At 38.9% G+C, this 21000-nt stretch overlaps 1 protein-coding gene across 3 annotated transcripts in view; it reads right to left on the minus strand.

The window, feature by feature from the left end:
• Positions 1–5898: 5898 nt before the first annotated feature.
• The window catches only part of EAF2 (ELL associated factor 2), a 45936-nt gene continuing 30834 nt past the window's right edge, over positions 5899–21000 (minus strand). For 2 of the 3 annotated variants that reach the window (XM_059687702.1, XM_059687701.1), the window contains 2 exons: positions 17253–17516; positions 5899–6278 (listed from right to left, as the gene is read on the minus strand). In XM_059687702.1, the coding sequence (XP_059543685.1) occupies positions 6232–6278; positions 17253–17516 (311 nt within the window). In that variant the 3' untranslated portion in view covers positions 5899–6231. The remainder of the gene's footprint in view (positions 6279–17252; positions 17517–21000) is intronic. The other variant, XM_059687700.1, reaches the window with a different exon arrangement.

Raw genomic sequence — 21000 nt, forward strand, 5'->3', positions numbered from 1 at the left:
AGCAGCGTGACAGGGGGCAGTGCTCAAATCCCCTGATCGCCCTGCGGCTCTGTGTGTGACAGGGGGTGGGGTCACAACCTCCCTATCCGCCCTGCTCTGTTGGTGACAGGGGAAGGTGCCCCAAACCCCTGATCGGCCCTGCTCTGTGCCTTACAGGGGGGAGCTCCCCAACCCCCTGATCTGCCCTGCTCTGTGCATGACAGGGGGTGGCGCCGCAACCTCCCCATCGACCCTGCCTTGAGTGTGACAGGGGACGGAACCCCAACCCCCCAATCGACCCTGCTCTGAGCCTGACCAGGGGCAGCGGGGCAGGCACCTAGGGAGTGGGCCTGCCCTCTCCCACTCGGGAGTGGACCTAAACCAGCAGGTCGTTATCTCTGGAGGGGTCCCAGACTGCGAGAGGGCACAGGCCGGGCTGAGGGACCCCCCTCCCCCCTGAGTGCACACATTTTTGTGCACCGGGCCTCTAGTATCCTATCTAATAAAAGAGAAACATGGTAATTAGCATACGACCGCTACCCTTCCCATCGGCTAATCAGGGAGATATGCAAATTAACTGCCAGCCAAGATGGCCACCGGCAGCCAGGCAGCTTAAAGCGAACATGAGGCTTGCTTGCTTCAGTGATGGAGGACTCCAACGTTCCCCGCCTGCCACTGCAGGCCTCTGAGCTGCAACTCTAAGCAACTATGTTACAAATATAGAAGCTAAACAAAACCCCAGAAACCTGCTTTAGTCCGTGGGTCTTCAGCCAGCAGGATCACAACATTGTTTGAAACCTGCTTTCAGCAGCGGAGGCCTAAGAGCTGGAGCCAAGCCTCTGAGCTAAAGCTGGCCCAGAATAAAAAAAAAAAAGGAGCGGTTGGGAGCTTCAGTCACTCACCAGCCTGAAAACAGCCCTCAGCCCCTCACCCAGACTGGCCAGGCACCGCAGTGGGGACCCCCACCCTGAAGGGGGTGTGACCAGCTGCAAACAGCCATCATCCCCTCACCCAGGCTGGCCAGGCACGCCAGTGGGGACCCCCACCCTGATCCAGGACACCCTTCAGGGCAAACCAGCCGGCCCCAACCCGTGCACCAGGCCTCTATCCTATATAGTAAAAGGGTAATATGCCTCCCAGCACCGGGATCAGCTGAGCTGAGAGGCCTCCCGGCACCGGGATCAGTGTGACAGGGGGCAGCGCCCAAACCCCCTGATCACCCTGCAGCTCTGTGTGTGACAGGGGGCGGGGCCACAACCTCCCTATCCGCCCTGCTCTGTTTGTGACAGGGGAAGGCACCCCAACCCCCTGATCAGCCCTGCTCTGTGCCTGATAGGGGGAGCTCCCCAACCCCATGATTGCCCTGTGGCTCTGTGTGTGACAGGGGGCAGCGCCCCAACCCCCTGATCGTCCCTGCTCTGTGTGTGATGGGGTAGAGCCATAACCTCCCCATCGGCCCTGCCCTGAGTGTGAGAGTGGCAGTGCCCCAACCCCCTGATCGGCCCTGCTCTGTGGGTGATAGAAGGCGGCGCCCCAACCCCCACCCCACGGGCCCTGCTCTGAGTGTGATGGGGTAGAGCCATAACCTCCCCATCGGCCCTGCTCTGTGAGTGACAGGGGGGAGCTCCTCAACCTCCTGATCGGCCCTGCTCTGTGCATGACAGGGGGTGGTGTCGCAACCTCCCTATCGACCCTGCCTTGAGTGTGACAGGGGGCGGTACCCCAACCCCCCAATCGGCCCTACCGTGAGCGTGACTGAGGGTGGCATCACAACCTCCCGATCTGCCCTGCTCTGTGCATGACAGGGGGCGGCGCCCCAACTCCCCAATCAGCCCTGCTCTGAGCCTGACCAAGGACTGCACCTAGGGATTGGGCCTGCCCTCTGCCACCCAGGAGCAGGACTAAGCCAGCAGGTCGTTATCTCCCGAGGGGTCCCAGACTGCGAGAGGGCACAGGCCGGGCTGAGGGACCCCCCTTCCCCCCGAGTGCACAAATTTTTGTGCACCGGGCCTCTAGTATATATACATTTGTATACACACACACAAACAAAAATATACAGGTCCCTTAAAAATGTATCTAAGAATCTGTTTTTTAAATTAAATTTATGAGGTTAACATCGGTTAATAACATTATATAAATTTCAGATGTACAGCTTTGTAATATAATATGTGTGTAACCTATTGTGTTTTCACCATCGGAAGTCTAGTCTCCTGTCACCTTATATTTGACCTCCCCAGTTCCCTTTCCCCTCTGGCAACCACAATTCTGTTGTCTGTACCTTTGAGTTTTTGTTTTGTTTTGTTGGTTCATTTATTGCTTTTTGTGTTATATCCCACATATTAGTGAAATCATACAGTTCTTTTCTGCTTTTTTCATTTACCATAATAATCTCAAGATCCATCCATGTTGTCACAAATGGCAACATTTCATCTTTTACATGACTGAGTAGTATTCCATTGTCTATATGTAATTGTCTGTATCCAATCATCCATCTAAGGACACTTCGATTGTCTCCACATTTTGGCTATTGTAAATAATGCTGCAATGAAGATTGGGGACATACATCTTTATGAGTGTTTTCAATTTTTTTCAGGCAGATACCCAGAAGTGGGGTTTGTGGGTCATATCATAGCTCTGTTCTTAATTTTTTGAGGGACATCCATACTGTTTTTCATAGTGGCTTCACTGATTTACATTCTCACCAGCAGTGTACTAGAATTCCATTTTTTCTTCTCTAACACTTATCTTTTGACTTATTAATAATGGTCATTCTAACAAGTGAGTTCATATCTCAGTGTGGTTTTGATTTTCATTTCCCTAATATAATTGGTGACATTGAGCATTTTTTCATATATGTGTTGGCCATCTATATATCTTCTTGAGAAAAATGTCTATTCAGGTTCTCTGCCCATTTTTGTAATTTTTTTTTCTGTATGTGGTTGAGTTGTAGGAGTTCTTTATATGTTTTGGATATTAGCCCCTTATGGGAGGTATCATTAGCAAATATCTTCTCCCAATTAGGTTGGTTACCTTTTTGTTTGGTTGATGGTTTCTTTTTCTGTGCAGAAGCACTTTAGTTTGATGTAGTCCCATTCACTTATTTTTTGCTTTTACTTCCTTTACCTTTAGGGTCAATATCACAAAAGAAACTTTATTTTATTTTTTATTTTTTTAGGTGCCCTTGACCAGAATCGGACTTGGGACCCTTCAGTCCGCAGGCCGACACGCTATCCACTGAGCCAAACCAGTCAGGGCACAAAAAACCCTCTAAAAGTCCATAAATTTAGTGCCTATGTTTTCTTTTATGCATTTTATTGTTTCAGGTGTCATATTCAAGTCTTTAATTCACTTTGAGTTAATTTTTGTGTATGGTGCCAGATGGCAGTCTAGTTTCATTCTTTTGCAAGTAGCTTCCCAGTTTTCCCATTTATTTATTTATTTATTTATTTATTTATTTATTTATTTATTTATTTATTTATTTTAATATATTTTATTGATTTTTCACAGAGAGGAAGGGAGAGAGATAGAAAGTTAGAAACATCGATGAGAGAGAAACATCGATCAGCTGCCTCCTGCACATCTCCCACTGGGGATGTGCCCGCAACCCAGGTACATGCCCTTGACCGGAATTGAACCTGGGACCCCTCAGTCCGCAGGCCGACGCTCTATCCACTGAGCCAAACCGGTTTCGGCGTTTTCCCATTTATTGAAGAGATTTTCATTTCTCCCTTGTATATTCTTGGCCCCTTAGTTGAAAATTAGTTGCCATATATGTGTGAGTTTATTTTTGAGGTCTCAGTTCTATTCCATTACTCTGTGTACTTGTTTTTCTGCCAACACCATACTGTTTTGATTACTATAGATTTGGAGTATAGTTTGAAGTCAGGGAGTGTGATACTTTTGACTTTGAGAACCCATGTTTTTAACAAGAACCTTTAATGATTTTTATGACAGGGATTTAGAGAACCTGGTTTGAATTCCCTCGCCTAGTCTAACCTGAAGAATGTTACAGAACAGCTCAGAAGGGACAGAGCATGGATCAGAACTCCAGCCTTCCAAGGCCTATTCTAGAGCCCTATCAGATCAATATGCCTCTTATACCTTATCGTTTTTGCTAAGTTGAAAACAGATATAAGGACAAAAAGAAATAGATTTGAGCACAAACTCTTCAGAGACAAAATATAATAAAAAAGAAAAAAGATAATAAAAATGGAAAATTCTAAAATATCTGTGATAAGAATAAAAACATTTATGTCCTCATTGCTTGACATCTGAGTGACATTTTATAGTCATCTATAGAAAGGAGACTGATGCTCTAAATTGATAGATACTAATATATTCAGAGAGAATATGGAAATAAAACGTGTTTAACAGGCATATAAATATAAAATCAGCACACAAAAATAAATTGTATATAAATTCAGCAAAAGCAAATAGAAAGAAGGATTTAAAAAAATAATAATAGCATAAAAAAAATACCTGGAGGAAGTCTAACGAAAGATGTTCAAGACCTCAAAAATCACATGATCTTACTTACATGTGGAATCTAATGAACAAAATAACAAACAAAACAAGTCCAGAGACATGGAAGCATGGAAGAGACTGACAGATCTCAGAAGGAAGGGGGGCAGAAAGAGATTAACCAAAAACCTTTACGCACACTTAGAGGCCTGGTGCATTAATTTGTGCACGGGTGGGGTCCCTTGGGGTGACCTGCAGGAATCAGGCCCCAGTTCGCGGACCCCAGCCTTGCAGCCCCAGCTCGTGCCCCCACAACCCCACCTGGCACCTAGCCTTGGCCTGGTGCTGCCCCCTCACCTGCTCCACCATCCCTACAGGGCGATCAGTTGGGGCCGGGCCCCTCTGTCCAGCTCCCTCAGCGACTGGGATCCAGGCGGTGGCCCCACCCCCCACTGCCCCCACTGGTCACCCTCTGTGGGGCGAATGACAGGGTGATCGGGCCCCGCTTGCACCTGCCTTGGCCTGATGCTGCCAGCTCACCTGCTCCACCATCCCTCTGTGGTCCGGCTTGTCGGGGCCCATCAGGGCCAGCAGCACCTCCACTGTCACCCACTGCCAGCACAGTGTTGCTGACGCCCGCCATGTTCCGCACTGTCCCTGGTGGTCAGCGCACGTCATAGCACGTGGTGACCGCCCAGGGGGCAAATTTGCATATTAGGCTTTTATTATATAGGATATGCATAGTCCATGGATACAGACAATAGTGTGGTGAAGGCCTGGCGTACGGTGGGAGCCAGGTGGAGGAGGACAGAGGTGGGGAAGTGGTGGACATCTGTAATACTCTCAACAATAAAAACAAATTAAAAAAAGAACTTGCTACTGGTCAGTGGCTTTCAACTATAAACTAATATTTATTTTTTCATACAAATAAAAAAATGTTAGAGATGTAAATATTAATTATATCAACACTTAACTGTTTATTTTTCTCTCAAAAGTAAAATAAGAAAATGATGAAAAATATTGAGATAAGTTATTTCATTAAAATAATTATTTAGCTTCACCTTACCCTAAATTATAATTTAATTTTGTCAAGGACTAATAGATTTTCAACAAAAATTAATGGAATACGAGATAGAAAAGGCTCAAAGATATAATTAAAATCACAGAATTTATTATAAATCCATAGCTTTGACATTTCACAATTGGAGATAGCAATCTGGTAAAACAGAGCACTGAACTTGAACACTACAACACCTGATCTGCCACTTGTTAACTAATAATATGTGGGCAAGTTACTAACCTCTGAGTCTTTTTTCTCATCTGTAAAACTTCAAAAAAGTGCCCAGCTAGGTGTGGCTCAGCAGTTCAGCAATGACCCAGGACCAAGAGGTCACCGGTTTGATTCCCGGGGTTGTGGGCTCAATCCCCAGTGTGGGGCGTGCAGGAGGCAGCCAATCAATGATTCTCTCTATCGTTGATGTTTCTATCTCTCTCTCCCTCTCCCTTCCTCTCTGAAATCAATAAAAATATATTTTAAAAAAAGAGCAAGTGGAATTAAAAGAAAATTCTTTTAAAAAACTTCAAAAAACTTTTAGGATTAAATGAAAACACATGGAAATGCAGGTTCTCATAAAAGGTTAAAAAATGTAACATCAATAGAAAATTCTGAATCAAATTTAATTTCTTTTACCACTTAAAGTACATTTTCCTCAGTCTTAGGAATTTTTTTTCTTAGTATAAAATATATTGTCATATGTCTTGTAAATTTTATATTTATAGCTGAATGTTTCTTCAATCATCAGTATCACTTCCTGAATCACTCAGCTGCAAATCGTTTCCTAAAATAAAAAATAGCAAAACTGTAATAATGAAATATTTATATTTAATATATTTATTTTTTTGACAACAAATATTATACAAAAAGTAATCCAAGTGGTCCTATTTAGGCAACATTTTGTCATTAATAATCATATTGTTGATCCTACAATTTAATCATATCATTAGTAACTTAAATAATACTATCTCTAAAGAAAAAATACACCATCAATCTTCAGCATAGTTTTAGTATCATCTGGCTTCTATATTAGTATTCTTTTACATACCAACATCACCCTTCTTTTTATATCACTGGTTTAACTACATCAGGAAATGAGAGAAAATATAATTTAGAAGATCAGACCATATCATTTGGAAGTGAAAAAATTATATAACTTCTTACTCAAAATGTTGTCAAAATATTTACATAGTGTTTAAGGGTAACTCATCATTGATTCCTTTTGTAATTCATCCATGTGATTAAAGTCATGAAACTTACATTCCAGTGGAGAAAACAGACAGTAAAAAAAATAAACAAATATATAATATAATGCCAAGTAGGTATAAATACTATGAAAATATAAAGATGGGTATGGAACCTGGCCAGCATGGCTCAGTGGTTGAGTGTTGACCTATGGACCAGGAGGTCATGGTTGGATTCCTGGTCGGGGCACATGCTTGGGTTGCCAGCTCTATCCTCAGTGTGGGGTGTGCAGGAAACAGCTAATCAATGATTCTCTCTCATCATTTGTATTTCTATCTCTCTCTCCCTTCCTCTCTGAAATATATATATATATACGTAAAATAAATAAATAAAAATGAGTATGGAGAGATGAGAGATGCTACTTTATACAGGGTAGTTGGGGAGGCCTCCTTGAGGAGTGACATTTGACTGGAGATCAAGATTTAAAAATAAAGTCAGCAAAATATGGAGATGGGTAACTGCCCAGGCTCAGGGAACAGCACATACAAATGCCCCAAGGCAGAAGCATGCATGTTGTGTTCTCTGACTATGAAAAGGCCACTGTGGCTGGAGTGAAATGAATGAGGAGAATGATAAGAAATGAGGCCAAAAAGATATCAGTTGTTTTTTAGGTCATGGTAAAAACTTTGAATTTTGTTTGATATGGGAATTCATTGGAATAAAGATTTGGGAGTCACTGACTGCAGGGGTTTATCTGAAATTATGGAATTGGACAAAATCATTTGGGTGGTAAATTAAAATGGTTAAAAATATTCTCATATTTTTTAACTCCTCCACAATCAACAAAAGCTGGCATGTTTCAAAGTTAATACACAGTTTAAGAGTAGATTTTATGAGATTAAAAATGGCGACAGAGTAGGAGGATGCTGCACAGACATGCTCCCAGGAACAAGCTGGAATTACAACTGGAATACAGAAAGGCTTCCTGAATAATCAATGGAAAACTCACAGGAGAGAACACTGATACCCAAGGACCAAAGGTGGAGACAGCACAGAGACTGGTAGGAGGGGCGGAGGCGCGAAAGGGCTGACCTGGCACCCACAGACGGCAACTGAAGTCCCGGAGAGATATATCAGCTGTGGGGGAAAGAGGGGTGCCACTGAGAACTCTGGGATCTAATCCCAAAGCTGGGGCTCCCCAGCAGAGAGCACCAAACTGAGGAAGATATCCACATAACATCTGGCTGTGAAAAGCAGTGGAGTGCTCTCTGCCAAGGAGTGGCAGCTGAAAGTTCAGGCACCCTCTTAAAGGGCCAATGCACAAAAACTCCCTGTAGAGCCACCCACCTTGTGCTCTGGCAGAGGGAGGGTGAAGTGGAATAGAGCTGTGAGAGCAGAACCCAGGACTGGGGACTCAGAGGACAGAGCTCAGAAGGCAGACATCCCAGGTTTCCTGGGCTGAGTCATTCCCTCACACAGCAGGAGACATCCTTCCCACATAGACATCTGCCTGACTTGGGGGGGAAGACACACTACTGGAAAACACCTTGCCCTGAGGCCACTTAAGAGATTAAAAATAACAATTAGCCTCCAGGCAGAAGCAACTGCCCCACCCAGTTGAAAAAAACTCTCACCACACCTGAGGATGATTGCCTGGGGGCAATTCAAGTCAAAATCTTATTAGTCTGTAGACCAGTGGTTCTCAACCTTGGCTGCACATTAGAATCACCTGGGAATCTTTTAAAAATCCTGATTTCTGGACCTCATCCTCCGGAAATTCTGTTTCTTTGTTACTAATGTTGTGGCCCCACCCCATAACAAAGAAACAGAATTTCTGGAGGATGAGGCCCAGAAATCAGGATTTTATAAAGATTCCCAGGTGATTCTAATGTACAGCCAAGGTTGAGAACCACTGCTGTAGATAGAGGTCTCTAGAGGCTTTGAGTCTTTGCCTGACCCAATTAGTAAGAAACAACCTTCTACACTATCCTGCACTAGAGATTGAGAGGTATAGAGGATCTACCTAAAACATAGTCACAAACCCAAACAGACAACCAAAATGAGGAAACAACAAAACAACCCCCAAATGAAAGAACTAGAGAATTCTCCAGAAGAAGAGATAAATGAAGCAGAGATAAGAAATTTATCTGAAACAGAATTCAGAGCAATGATGTTAAAAATGCTCAACAGCATGAAAAAAGATATAGTAACTACGAAAAAAGAACAGTCTGAGATAAAGAATGACATAACACAAATGAACACATTGGAAGGAATACACAGCAGATTAGGGGAAGCTGAGGATTGAATCAGTGAATTAGAAGACAGCTGAAAATATCATTCAATTAGGGAACCAAAAAGAAAAAGCAATTAAAAAACAGGAGGACAGCTTATGAGAGCTGTGAGACAATGTGAAAGGTAACATTAGAATAGCAGGTGTGCCTGAAGAGGCAGAAAGGAGAAAGGAATAGAGAAGGTATTTGAAGAAATAATGGTAGAAAACTTCCCTAACCTGGTAAAGGAAAAAGTCACACAAGTTCAGGAGGCACAGAACCCCAAACAAGAAGAACCCAAATTACACTGTCTATTAAACTGACCGATGGCCAGGCACATCATAATTAAAATGCCAAAAATTAAAGACACAGAGAGAATCTTAAAGGCAGCAAGAGAAAAGAAAACTGTTACCTACGAAGGAATTCCCATAAGGTTGACACTTGATTTCTCATCAGAAACTCAGGCCAGAGGGAATGGCATGAAATACTCAAGGTAATGGAAAGCAAGGATCTGAGACCAAGATTACTATATCCAGCAAGGCTATCATTCAAAATAGATGGTTAAATAAAGAGCTTCCCGGATAAAAAAGAAAAAAAAAAAGCCTAAAGGAGTTCATCACCACTAAGCCAGCATTACAAGAAATGCTAAAGGGATAGCTGTAAGGGATTGCTGAGAAGAAACAGAGAGAAACCTAGCCATACTGAATTAAAATGGCTATAAATAAGTACCTCTCAATAATAACCCTAAATGTAAATGGATTAAATGCTCCAATCAAAAGGTGTAGGGTAGCTGAATGGATACAAAAACATTACCCAACTATACGCTGTCTACAAGAGACCCACCTCAAAACAAAAGACACACGCAAGATGAAAGTGAAGGGATAGAAAAAATTTTTCCATGCAAATGGAAAAGAAACAAAAAAAAGCTGGAGTAGCAATACTCATATCCGACAAAATAGACTTTAAAAGCATCATGCTAAGCGAAATAAGCCAGTTGGAGAAAGATAAATATCATATGATCTCACTCATTTGTGGAACATAATGAACAACATAAACTGATGAACAAAAATAGAGCCAGAGGGGAAAAATATTCTAGAATATAATAGAAGTAATCCTGTTATTTGCAGATTTTTAATATTTCCTACAACTTTTATGATATCATACTATGTTAATACAATTTTGGTGATATTATTATACTTAAAATTCTTTTATTCTTGAAATATTAATGTTTATTGCATATAATATTATAGGTAAGACCATTTTCTTGAATAATTGGTGTTTATGGCATGTAACATCATATTTAAAATGATTTTTCTTGAGATATTGTTTATTGCATGTAACATTATATTTAAGATCATTTTTCTTGAAATATTAAGGTTTCTTGCATGTAACATTATTATATCTAAAATCGTTTTTCTTGAAATAAAAAAACTGGGAAAAAGGGTAGTTTTTATGCAATATACAAGTTATTGTAAGACATCTCAGTCCATTACCTGAACTCCAGAACTGATTACATCATTTGATAAAGAAATCTGCTAAAGCTTCTTGTGTGCATCTGGTTCCCATGTCCATTTTCTCATTTTCAATACTTAAACTTCCACTTACTGCCTTAGCTAGTTTGGCTCAGTGTTTAAAGCATCAGCCCATGGACCAAGGATCCTGGGTTTGATTCTGGTTAAGGGCATGTACCTCAGTTGCTGGCTCAATCCCCAGCCCTGATCAGAGCAAGTGCGGGAGGCAACCAATTGATGTGTGTCTTTCACCTCGATGTTTCTCTCTCTCCCTCTCCCTTCCACTCTCTCTAAAAAGCAGTGGAAAAATATCCTCGGGTGAGGATTAGCAACAACAAAAAATTTTTCCACTAATTACTATACAACTATTGAATGGCATAAGAATGTTAAACTTGATATGATACCTGTAACAGGCATTTCTCAAGTGACACAAACCCAAACATCCTGAATTCTACTTTTCTTACTAGACTTCATGCTATAGAGGTTATATTACCATGTTGTTAAAATGGTCAGTTTTGAAGATATGAGATTAGTCTTTGAATATGAGATGTTTAGTACAGGCAATATTTTTAATCAAAATGGTAATTATAACTTGGGGAAAAATAGTTTCCCATAGCAAATGCATTCAGACACCTAAACCAATGGTTTTTAATGAAACCAATACTGCCCCCTAAGAGATGTTACAGAAATTTACATGAGGGGTTGCTTATGCAGGTGATTTGCAAATTGCTAGTGGCATTCAGTAGGAGAATAATTTAGGGATGTTAAATGTTTTGCAATGCTGGGGCCAGTCTTGTACAATAAAGATCTCTTCTACATTCTGTAACACTTGAAAGTCCAGTGGGATATTCATGTACTTGGAAGAAATGTTTATAATTTTAAGGCCATAACCAAATTACATTTTTATAAACTAAAAGTATTCTTTTGCACAGATTTAAAATTCACTTACGAGGATGTAGCTATCATGTAAACTGAGAGAATACTTTACTTTTGTTTTTCTTAGAAGCATAGAAAGATTTTCTTTTTTAATAATTTGGGAAAACACAATAGTGATCTCAATGCTGCCCATTGTATTTGGGTCAGCAATACAGCACCTCAATACAGAGTTGATATATATAATTTTATTTGTAAATAATTCTTTATTGTTGAAAGCATTACATATGTCCGTCCCTTTTTTCCCACCATTGACCCTCTCCAGCCCACCCCCCCCAGGTTCTCACCACCCCATTGTCTGTGTCCACGAGCCACGCATATATGCATACAAGGTCCTTGGTTGATTACCTCCCACCCACCCAGCCTCCCCTGCCTTCCCTCCAAGATTCCGCACTCTGTTCCATGTACTCTGTTCCATGCTTCTGTGTCTCTGGACCCACTCCATTCCTCAGTTTATTTTGTTAACTAGATTCCACAATTGAGTGAGATCATATTATACTTATCATTCTCTGATTTACTTATTTCACTTGGCATGATACTCTCCAGGTCCCTCCATGCTGTCTCAAAGGGTAAGAGATTCTTCTTTTTTTACTGCTACATAGTATTCCATAATATAAATGTACCACAGCTTTTTAGAGTGGATATATGTTAATTTATATAAATTATTTTCATTTTGTCTTAATATATTAAATTAATAATTTTAAGACAGTAAGGGAGATTAAAAATATCTGTTATAAAAGAGGGTACTAGGTTTGATAAGGTTGAAAAATGAGATGATTTCAGTAACAGTAGGGAGAGTTTATTTTCTCTTATTAGGAAACCTCCAGTTTGGATAAAATATATTGAGAAAAAAATCCCAAGTGGTTACTATTGGTATAACAAATCACTACTGACTTTTGCATGTAATTTTTGTATTCACAATCTTTCCAATTCTTTTATTATTTCTATAGTTTGCTGATTCTCTTGGATTTTCTATGTAGGAAATTACACTGTCTATTAAATGAGAATTTTATTTATTGTTTCCAATTCTTATATCTCATTTCTTTTATTTTTTATTGCATTTTCTAGAGCCTTCAGTAAAATGTTGAATAGAAATCATAATATTAGTCCTCCTTGTCTTCTCCTGACTTTAGTGAACAAGAGAGAATGCTTCTAGTCTTTATTACCATAACTAGAGGCCTGGTGCATGAAAATTTGTGCACTGGAGTGGGGGGTTCCTCAGCCCGGCCTGCCCCCTCTCATAGTCTGGGAGCCCTCAGGGGGTGTCCTACTGACAGCTTAGGCCCGCTCTCCATGGGGGAACGGACTTAAGCCACAGCTGGCCTCCCTCTGTGGGAGGCGACCAGGCCTATCGGGAAGGCACCACCCCATCACCCCGCTGCCGCCACTGCTGCTGGCCACAGTGGCTGCCTGCCCTTGGACGGAAGGACATCCACAAGGACGGGCGTTCGGCTGTCTGGTCTAATTAGCATATTATGCTTTTATTATTATAGATGTTTAGGTGTTTTTTTTAATAGTTAATTTTTATGAAGTTAAAGAAATTCCTTTATATTTAACCTTTGGTAAAAGTTTTAAAATTAATATTGAATTTTGTTAAATTCAAATTTGCTGAAATGATCATATGGCTTTACTCCTATAACCTGTTAATGGGGTGAATTATATTGATACTATTTCAGCTACTGAACACTTCCTACATTTGTGTGATAACCCTCATTTGGTCATGATTTAGCTTTGCTTGTTTCAAGTACATTGGTCATTCAATTCGCTAATATCTTATTTGGTAATTTTGCATCCATGTTATTAAGTGAAACTAATCCACATTGCTTTTTGTCTGTACAGTTTTTATATTGAAATTATTCTAGAATTATAAAAGAATTGGATCACTTTCCCTACTTTTCTATACTCTGAAAAGGTTGTAAAAGAATTATTTGTGAAACTATCTTTAGTTTTCCAGTACCTTGGGAATTTGGAAATAGGGTAGAAGATAAAGAGACATTAGTTTCTTCAGGCTTTCCATTTCTCTTTGAGTCAGATTTGGTAAATTATACTTTTTCTAGAAAATCATCTACTTCTATGCCAAATTTACTGGGTTAAATTTTTCATATAATTCTCATAACTCAGAAAACAAAAGCATAGCATAGCTATAATTTTAACCACTTTTTCATTACTAATATTGTTTATTTTGTGCCTTTTCTCTTTTTCTTCATAAGCCCTTGTTAGAGGTTGGTCTTTTTTATTAGTTTTCAAAGAAATTACTTCTGGTTTTGTTTATCCTCTAATGTTTCTTTTTTTCCCATTACACTACTTTAAAATCTAATCTATATTACTTTCTTCTGCTTCCTTTAAGATGTTATAATTTTTCTAGTTCCTCCAAGTGAAACTTTTACTCATTTATTTTCAATTAAAAAATTTTTGTGAGGCCATACAACATTTCCTTTTAAGTACATGTTGGCTGCATTCCAAAATTGCTAAGATATACTATTTTTGATTCTGCTTAATTATAAATATTTTATAATTTCATGTAGCTTCCATTTAACATGTAAGTTATTAGGCATGTGCTTTGAAGTTTCTAAGCATGTATTTAGAATTAATTTTTATTAATTATTTATATTTTTATTGTAGTATAATCATATAAAATAATCAATAAAATATGAATTCTTTGAAATGTGTTATTTCCTTAATATAGTAGGAATTAATTTCTATAAATGTTTTACATATATCTAAACCAAAGGCCCACTTCGCAGTTTTGGATTGTAGGATTCTATATTTACTATTAGAATAGGTATGTTAATTATGTTGTTGAAAGATTTTGTATGTCTTTACTAAATTTTGTCTGCTTGATTACAGATGTGTTAATATTCTGCTATGATAAACACTTGTCTTATGTCAATTTCTCTTATGTCAATTTTTGTTTTATATGTATATACACATAAATAACTACATATTTTAATATATATGAACATATGTGGTAAAGATATATTATTATGGGTATACCACTTAATAATTGTTTATCCTCCTAGTGAATTAAACCCCCTTGTCATTATTTGGCCATTCAAGAAATCAGATGCTCCAATTTTACCTCTCAAGTTAGGAGTAATAGCTTTAAAGACATAAATAACTGGAAGTTCAAAAGACCTTTCCTGGGCCCTAATTAATGCATAGTTTTACTCTCTTCACCACCTAGACTTGGCTCTTTTCTTGTTTAATTCTGCTACTAGGCTAGAGCTAGTCAGTCTTTCCTAGATACTTACTTTATCATTATTAATTTACACAGTGAGAGTAGTTTTAAACATAAAATCCCATTCTCCCCCAGAGAGTATCAACCTGCATGCCTTTCCTTGGCATCTACTATATATCAGGTACTGTGCTAGGTGCTAGCATTCAATGATAAGAAAAAATAAAGAAGATTGCTGTCCTCCTGGAGCTTATACTTTGGAATAGAACAAATCACACAAAAAAATATAAATTGATAACTATGAAATCTGATATAAAAAAGATATTACTCTGAAGGTCTAAAAAAAGAGGGATCTGACCCTATCAGGAAGGTCAAGGAGGCTTTCTTGATAAAGAAAACTTTGAATTGTAACCCAGAGGGGAAAAAGTTAACTACATGAAAAGCAGGAAGTATTTCTGGATGAATGGACAGCATTTAAAGGGTCCTGATATGGAGAAAGGGTTTAAGTATAATGACAAAAGAAGGCAAATGTTGCTATAATACAAAGAGAAAGATCATTATGTTAAGGTGTTTTGTTGCTATCCTAAAAGAATTACAAGCTATTAAAAAGTTTAAAGCAGAAGAGGCGACAAATCATAGTTTAATTATGAAAAGATCAATATAGTTGCAATGTACACAATAGATAAAAAATGGGTTTAAATAGAATGGGGTGAACCAATTAGAAAGTCACTACATAGTTAAAGCAGGAAATAATGGTATCTATAATAATTTATAATAATAAAAGCATAATATACTAATTAAACTGGATGGTCCAGACAAAGCCATCCAATGGAATGACCCGTCACTATGATGCACACTGACCACCAGGAGGAAGATGCTCAACACAGGAGCTGCCCCCTGGTGGTCAGTGTGCTCCCATAGGGGGAGCACTGCTCAGCCAGAAGCTGGGCTCACCACTGGTGAGTGCAGTGGCGGTGGCAGGAGCCTCTCTTGCCTCTGCATTAGCGCTAAGGACCCCTCGGGGGATGTCCGACTGCCGGCTTAGGCCTGGGGGAGCGGGCCTAAGCTGGCAGTTGGACATCCCCTGAGGGATCCCGAACTGTGAGAGGGCACAGGTTGGGCTGAGGGACCCCCCCACCACCCAGTGCACAAATGTTGTGGACCAGGCCTCTAGTATTTAACTAAAGTAATAGCGGTAGTGTAAGGACAGAAAGAGGTCTCTCCTTTTATTTGCTGCAGCCTTTCCTAATTATGAAAAGCACCTAGCAACTAAACCCCAAGATTGGTGGCTCCTTTGATTCAAACAGCTCTTCTGTTCAAGCTGAGGGTCAAGATAAGCTACTCTCAAGGCTTCATTCTCGCATCCCCCTCTCCTCCCTGCTGTTTTCATAACTCAGGGATAATTCACATCCAGGAGTCTCTAGTTAGTAGAAAGTGCCTTTCCTCCTCCCTTTCAAACCCAAGCCTCCCCCTTTTGAACTTTTTGTAAATTTTGCTCTAAGCATGTTATACAGGCTTGGAAAATATACTGATAATACACCTCCTTAGAACATTTGCCAGACTATCTCCTGGAAAGCAAACAAACTATAACTTTTCAAGACAACCCCCCTGGTATCTGCCCCATTTGAACCCAAGCCCTCTTCCTTCCTTGTCGCTTAGCAACAGCCACTGCTTAAAAGAGCAGGCCACCCTTTCTTCCCTGCCTGTATTGACTAGCAATACTTGGCCTCTCTTGGAAAGTAAAATAAACTTCCTCTCTGCATCTCCTCTTTTAGTTGTGAATTTTTTCACAGCCCATGTCACCAGCCAAACCCTAACAGGTAAAGATGCAGAGAAATAAATGAATTTGAGAAATATTAAGGAGGTAAAATAAACAGAACTTGGTTAAGGACTGACTATACTGTAAAGAAAGAGAGGAATCAATTCTGGTCAAGGGCACATGCAGGCTTGATCCCCAGTAGGGGACGTGCAGGAGGCATCCAATCAATGATTCTCTCTACTCATTGATGTTTCTAGCTCTCTCTCTCCCTCTCTCTTCCTTTCTGAAATCAATAAAAATATATAATAATAATAATAAAGTAAAATTGTTTTAAAAAAGAGAGGAAATCAAGTCTTGAATACAATCAGGCTTCTAGTTTGCCTAATTAGAGGAATCCTATCTTTTATTTGGCTGAGCTTGTTTAGAAAATAAGCTCAGCTAAACACTATAAGTTGGTAAAAAAAAATATTATAAGTTGGTTTTGGACAAAGTGAATTTTAAATGCCTTTTACTAAAAGATGATGTTGGATTTATGCATCAAGAGCTCAGAGGTCTGGGTCAAAGATGTAAATTTAGAAGTTATCCACTGACTGCACCACAAGTATGGAGATTATGCAAGGAAAGAGTATAGAAGAAAAAGGACCTAGGATTAAGTCTTGAAGAACTCCAGCTCTAATGACTGAGTAGAAGATAATAAGCCAGCAAAGGAGACAGAGAAAAGTATCTAGAAAGATAGGAGAAAAGTCAATAAGACATTATGTAACAGAGTCTAAAGAAAATGAGTAATTCAATAAGAAGGTAATGATTAATATCATCAACTGAATAAAACAGGAGTCTTTCTCCTTATACAAATTTTACATCATAATTGGTATGGCTTCACTGTGAATTTTTACTTTTCTAATTACTCATGCTTATGTATACTTACTTAAAGTATTCATCAGAAGGCCACTGTTGTTATGATATCTATTATGAACAGCATCTACATCAGGAATCCTGCATTGTGGCATGGCAGACATGGTAGGATCTCCAGAGATATAATTCCCTGGATCAGATGGAGAGGGTCTGTACTCTTCATCTTCTGAGTCACTGGAACTACCCTCACTGCTTGAAGATGATGAACTTTTAGAATCTGATGAACTACTATCACAACTACTCATCTGGTCCATCAGACTTGCTTCTGCCTTCAGTTCTGAAAATGTAACAGAAGTTAATAGATAGGTTAAGTAAATAATATTAAATACATATAATAAATTTTGAATGAGTTAGTTTCTAAGAAAGTGTTAACAAGAAATAAGACTAAACATACATTTACAGCTTTTTACTTTAAAAGCTTCTCTACTAATACAAAATAAAAAGTAACATCCTCCTCCTAACCTTCTTTAAGTTCCTTTAAGCCTACCCCCTCAGCCCCTCCCCATCCCCCCCGGAATAATCACTTTCTTGTGACCATATATGTTTTTAAATTCTGATTGGAAACTGGTATTTTAGATTTTAACACCCAACTCACACATTGTTAGAGCCTGAGTTCACTCTTTGTCACTACCCAACTAAGAGTTAAAAAGAGAAAAAGAAAGGAGCAATTCAAATTTTCCTGCAAAAGCTGCATCCATGGACCCAAACTTTTCCTTTCCAGCTTTTCTCTGTAGTACCTCTTTCTCTCATTTCTGGACAACATACATTTCTGGACAACATACATACAGAGTTCAAGAAATTCCCCAATTAAAAAAAAATCTCTATCATCAAGCCAAGCCTTACTTCAATGTTGAAATTACGAAAATTAGAAGACATAGGCAGTGTCTAAATCTAAACACTACATTTATTTATACTATTCTACTGAAATATACATGTAATTCAAATAAAATATATTAAAAATGTGAAAGATTAAAACTATAAAAATTAAAACTTATTTAGGCAGGAACCATCCTCCAATTCTTTTTATTTCCCCAAAACATATAAGGCAATGCAATACATACAGATGAATTCCTTTTTTTGTCAGCTCTATTGAGGTATAATTGACAAAATTAAAGTGTACAGTTAGTTTTTGTCATGAAAGTATATTACATTTTTTGTCAAATGCTTTTTTACATCTATTGAGATGACCAAGAGTTTTAGTCCTCATTCTGTTAACGAGGTGTATTGTGTTTATTGATTTACATACATTTAAACATTCTTGCATCCCAGGCAAAAAAAAAAAATACATTTAATCATCATGGTATATAATTCTTTTAATGGGCTAGTTTTTTTTGTTGAGAATTTTTGCTATGTTCAATAGATATTGGTTTGTAATTTGCTTTTCTAATAGTATCCTTTGTCTGGCCCTGGTATGAGAGTAATGCTGGCCTCATGAAATGAATTTTAAAGTGTTCCCTTCTCTTTAATTTTCTGAAATAGTTTGAGAATATTTGGCATTAACTCTTCTTTAAGCAGACATTTGGTAGAATTCATCAATGAAGCTGAAAAAAAAATTGCTTTTTAATCAAGAATGATAGTTTGCCAAAACCGGTTTGGCTCAGTGGATAGAGCATCGGCCTGCAGACTGAAGGGTCCCGGGTTCGATTCCGGTCAAGGGCATGTACCTGGGTTGCGGGCACATCCCCAGTAGGAGATGTGCAAGAGGCAGCTGATCGATGTTTCTCTCTCATCGATGTTTCTAGCTCTCTATCTCTCTCCCTTCCTCTCTGTAAAAAATCAATAAAATATATTAAAAAAAAAAAGAAAAAAGAATGATAGTTGAGCCCTAGCTGGGTTGGCTCAGTGGATAGAGCGTTGGCCTACAGACAGAAGGGTCGTCCTGGGTTCGATTGTGATCAAGAGCATCAATCCCCAGTAGGGGGCATGCAGGAGGCAGGCGATCAATGATTCTCTCTCAACATTGATGTTTCTATCTCCCTCTCCCTTCCTCTCTGAAAAAAATAAAAATATATTTTTTAAAAAAGAATGATAGTTGAAGTCACAGGGATGTAAAGGACAGCACAGGGAATATAGTCAATAATATTGTAATAACTACATATGGTGTTAGATAATTACTAGACTTATCAGAGTGATCACTTCAGAAGTTATATATAAATGCCTAAACACTATGTTGGACAACTGAAACTAATATAATATTGTATGTTGACTGTAATTGAAAAAATTATTTAAAAAAAGAATGACCTGAAATTTGTCAAATGTTCTTTCTACTGTTTTTTTTTTCTTTCTTTTTTAAAATTTGGTTTTTATTGATTTCAGAGAGAGGAAGAGAGAGGGAGAGCGTGACAGAAACATTAATGATGAGAGAGAGAATCATTGATCAGCTGCCTCCTGCACACCCCACACTGGGGATTGATGTGCCCTGATCGGAATGGAACCATGATCTCCTAGTTCACTGGTCAAAGTTCAATCACTGAACCACACAAACTGGCCTTTTTCTACTGTTTGTTTTTGAGATGGCTTTTGTTTTTTATTTTTAAAACTGGTGAATATTGATTGACTTTCAAAAATGTGTACTCCTGGGAAAACTCCACTTACTCATGATATACTGTCCTTTTAATATCTTAGCATTTCTCCACCTCAGCAATACTGGCATTTGGAGTTATATAATTCTTTGTTGCTGTTCTGTCACTGCAGCATGTTTAGCAGCATCCCTAGCTTCTATCCACTAGATGCCAGTAGCACTACTGCTTGCCAGCTGTGACAATCAAAAATGTCTGCAGACATTGCCAGATCTCCCCCTAGGGGACAAAAATCATACCTAGTTGAAAACCACTGTTATATAATCGTTAAATTCAATTTGCTAAAATTTTGTTTAAAAATTTTGCATCTGTATTCATAAGGTATCAGTTTGTAGTTTTGTTTTGTTTTTTTTTTTCCTTTGTACTATCTTTGTTGGGTTTTGGTAGCAATAATTCTGACCTTGAGGAATGAGTTATAAAGTATTCCCTCCTTATTTGATGATTTATTTTAGATTTATTTATCTTTATTGTTGAGGGTATTACAAATGTCCCCCATTTCCCCCCAATTGCCCCTCTCCATCCAATTCCTGCCCCACCCTAGGTCTTTACCACACTATTGTCTGTATCCATGGATTATGCACATGTGCATGTAAGTTCTTGAATTATTCCTCGCTGGTTCCCCTCTCCCCTTCCCTCTGAAATCCATCACTCTGTGCCATGCTTCCATGCCTCTGGGCCTATTTTATTTGTTGGTTTATTTTGTTCATTAGATTCCACATATAAGTGAGATCATGTGATACTTGTTTTTCTCTGACTGGCTTATTTCATGTAGCATAATACAGAGTTTGTATCAAATTGATATTATTTCTTCCTTAAATGACTAGTAAAATTCTCCAGTGAACCCACCTCTGGCTGGAAATTTGTGTGTTTATGGGGGTAGGGATAGGGTTTTATTCTATTGTTTAAATTATTACATATAATATTACATATGTTTCCATTCCCCCCATTGACCTCCCCTCACCCCCCGGGCATATGCCCTCACCACCCTAGTGTCTGTGTCCATTGGTTATGCATATATGCAAGTATACAAGTCCTTTGCTTGATCTCTTACTCCCCCCACCCTCAGGGGTAGGGCTTTAAATACAACTCAATATTTTTAGAGGATGTAGGAATATTCATGTTATCTGTTTCTTCTTGAGTCAACTTTGTACCCTTTAAGGAACTGGTCCATTTCATCAAATT

Source organism: Myotis daubentonii, chromosome 3 (genome assembly GCF_963259705.1).
Source record: "Myotis daubentonii chromosome 3, mMyoDau2.1, whole genome shotgun sequence".
NCBI lineage: Eukaryota > Metazoa > Chordata > Mammalia > Chiroptera > Vespertilionidae > Myotis > Myotis daubentonii.